Source organism: Meriones unguiculatus, chromosome 18, assembly GCF_030254825.1.
Source record: "Meriones unguiculatus strain TT.TT164.6M chromosome 18, Bangor_MerUng_6.1, whole genome shotgun sequence".
NCBI classification, from domain to species: Eukaryota; Metazoa; Chordata; class Mammalia; order Rodentia; family Muridae; genus Meriones; species Meriones unguiculatus.
This window is the reverse complement of record NC_083365.1, coordinates 29,231,586-29,234,298: the sequence shown is the minus strand read 5'-3', so window position 1 is coordinate 29,234,298 and position 2,713 is coordinate 29,231,586. Positions and strand designations below refer to the sequence as shown.

At 35.9% G+C, this 2,713-nt stretch overlaps 1 protein-coding gene across 1 annotated transcript; it reads left to right on the top strand.

Moving 5' to 3' along the window:
- The first annotated feature begins 254 nt into the window (after positions 1–254).
- LOC110564864 (olfactory receptor 4F6-like) lies at positions 255–1,193 on the top strand. Its single transcript, XM_021662397.2, has one exon. The coding sequence runs from the start codon at positions 255–257 to the stop codon at positions 1,191–1,193; it is 939 nt and encodes a 312-aa protein (XP_021518072.1).
- Positions 1,194–2,713: the final 1,520 nt, after the last annotated feature.

Genomic DNA, 2,713 nt, shown 5'->3' with positions numbered 1-2,713 from the left:
TATATGATTTCAGGTTGACTGCATAATTTTTTCATTGACATGAAAAATTGGGAGACTCTTTCCTGGAGAAGCCTAGCTCTCCTGCTCTCAACATTCCCCAGTGGACAAATAATTGTTATTTTACTTAAACTATCTCCAAAGGCATATTTATCTTTCACGTGCCTTTTTCAAATGAACGCTGTTGTCCTAAACTAGAGTTTCTCATTATTCTCCTATTTCAGGTAGCATGAGGATTTTCACAGCCACCAGAGGCCATGGGGGAAGCAAACCGCTCTGTGGTATCTGAGTTCGTGTTCCTGGGACTCTCCAACTCATGGGCAATCCAGCTATTCCTTTTCCTCTTTTCCTGTGTATTCTACGTGGCAAGTCTGTTGGGAAATGTTCTCATTGTGCTGACTGTAACTTCAGACCCCCAATTACAGTCCCCTATGTACTTCCTATTGGGCAACCTTTCTGTCATTGACTTGATTTTTTGCTCCTCCACTGCACCAAAGATGATTTACGACCTTTTCAGAAGGCACAAAACTATCTCTTTTGGAGGCTGTATCACTCAGATCTTTTTTATCCATGCAGTTGGGGGCACTGAGATGCTGCTGCTCATAGCCATGGCCTTTGACAGATATGTTGCCATATGTAAGCCCCTGCACTACATGACCATCATGAGTGCACAAAGGTGCATCTTGATTTTGGTTGCTTCTTGGATTATTGGCTTCATCCACTCAGTGACTCAGTTGATTTTTGTGGTAGACTTGCCTTTCTGTGGCCCTAATGAATTAGATAGTTTTTTCTGTGACCTTCCTCGGTTTATTAAACTTGCTTGTGTGGACACATACACGTTAGGATTTATGGTTACTGCCAATAGTGGGTTCATTTCTGTGGCCTCCTTTCTAATTCTGATCACCTCTTACATATTTATTTTAGTGACCGTTCAAAAGAAATCTTTGGGTAGTTTACATAAGGCCCTCTCCACTCTGTCAGCTCATGTCATGGTAGTAGTTTTGTTCTTTGGACCCTTAATCTTCTTCTACATGTGGCCATTTCCTACATCACATATGGATAAATTTCTGGCCATCTTTGATGCAGTTATTACTCCTTTTCTAAATCCAGTAATTTATACACTTAGGAATAAAGAGATGAAGGTAGCGATGAGAAGAGTATTCACTCAGTTTATTAATTACAATAAAATTTCTTAAGTACATTAAAGATATATAAGCACACAAATCACACTAGAATTTGAGAGGAATATGGCTATCCATGTTGTTACATTTGTCTACACTGTTTCAGGTACTAACATATGATGTGCCCTTGCTTGCTTTCCCCCCAAAACTGAAGTGAAATACCAATAAATCATTTCTGCAAGAAACTTGACGGGACAGATATACAGCTCAGTGATTTAGAACACTTAGCATTCTTACAGAGGACCAAGATTTGGTTCCCAGCACCCACAAGGAGGCTCCTAACTATCTGTAATTATAGTTAAATGGATCTAATCAGCTTTTCTTGTCTCTGCCAGAACCAACATGCATGTAATACACATACATACTTGCAAGAAAATCACTTATATACATAAAATAAAAAGATATGTCTTAATAAAAGCATATGTAGTTGAAAACTCAAGTTTGTGCATGCCATCTTTCACCAATGATGTTACCTGGGTATAATGATGAATGCAATAATGAAAAATATTAAAGAGTTTATTTGTATCTGAGAGCAGTGACACATGCCTATGGTCCCAGCATTCAGAGAGGCACAGACAGGTGGATCTCTGTGAGTTTGAAGCCAGCCTGTTTTACAAAGTGAGTCAAGGACAGGCAAGTCTACATAGAGAAACCCTGTCTCAAAAAAAAAAAAAAACAAAAATAAATAAATAAATAAAATCTATTTTTAAAAATTAGTATGTGATTTTTTTATCTATTTGTATTTTCCAATTTTGAGATTATTTTCAAATTTAAATCTTACTGGTAGTTTCTAGTTTGTCTGCTGTTTTCTTATTATCATAATTATTTATCTTCTGTCCCTTCACTATCATGTTTGTCAACCATTTATGTGATGATCTGACTTCTTCAAAGTCCAGTGAAGAGACAAAAATCTCACCTTTGGGGGGAAAATAAATTTTAATATAAAGAACTGTTGACTAGCTATAAAACTATGCTGGAAATTTTTCATGGGAACCTGTCGCTTCAGACAACTCTCCAGCAGCACAAACCAGTCCAGAACGGACTCAAGGTGCATAATCAATGCAGCCACTAAGCAGTTCTGTTTCCACGCAAGACAGAAAAAATTGTGACTATTTTGCAATCATAATAAATTTTTGATATAAAAAATATGCTGTGTGGGCCACTCATTACACAGTACAAAGTGGGCAGAGGCATTACATTCTGCATTATTATATTATATTATATATTATTTTATTTTATTATAGTATAGTATATTATTTTATTATATAAAATAATAACCTGTCAATATCAATAGAGACTGAAGCACTCCTGTTACTTCCTCTGAATATTTTGTAATAAAAAAATGCATGCTCCATTATGGCACACAATCAATAGAACATACTTTCTATTTTTGATATAATATATTACAATATTTCTCCCTTCCCTTTTCTCTCCCTATTCCCCTTCAAATTCATGTTATTTATCAGTTGTAATTGTATGCCTATATGTGTGTATATACATATATTATCCCCAAATATAACCTGTTCTGTCTGTAT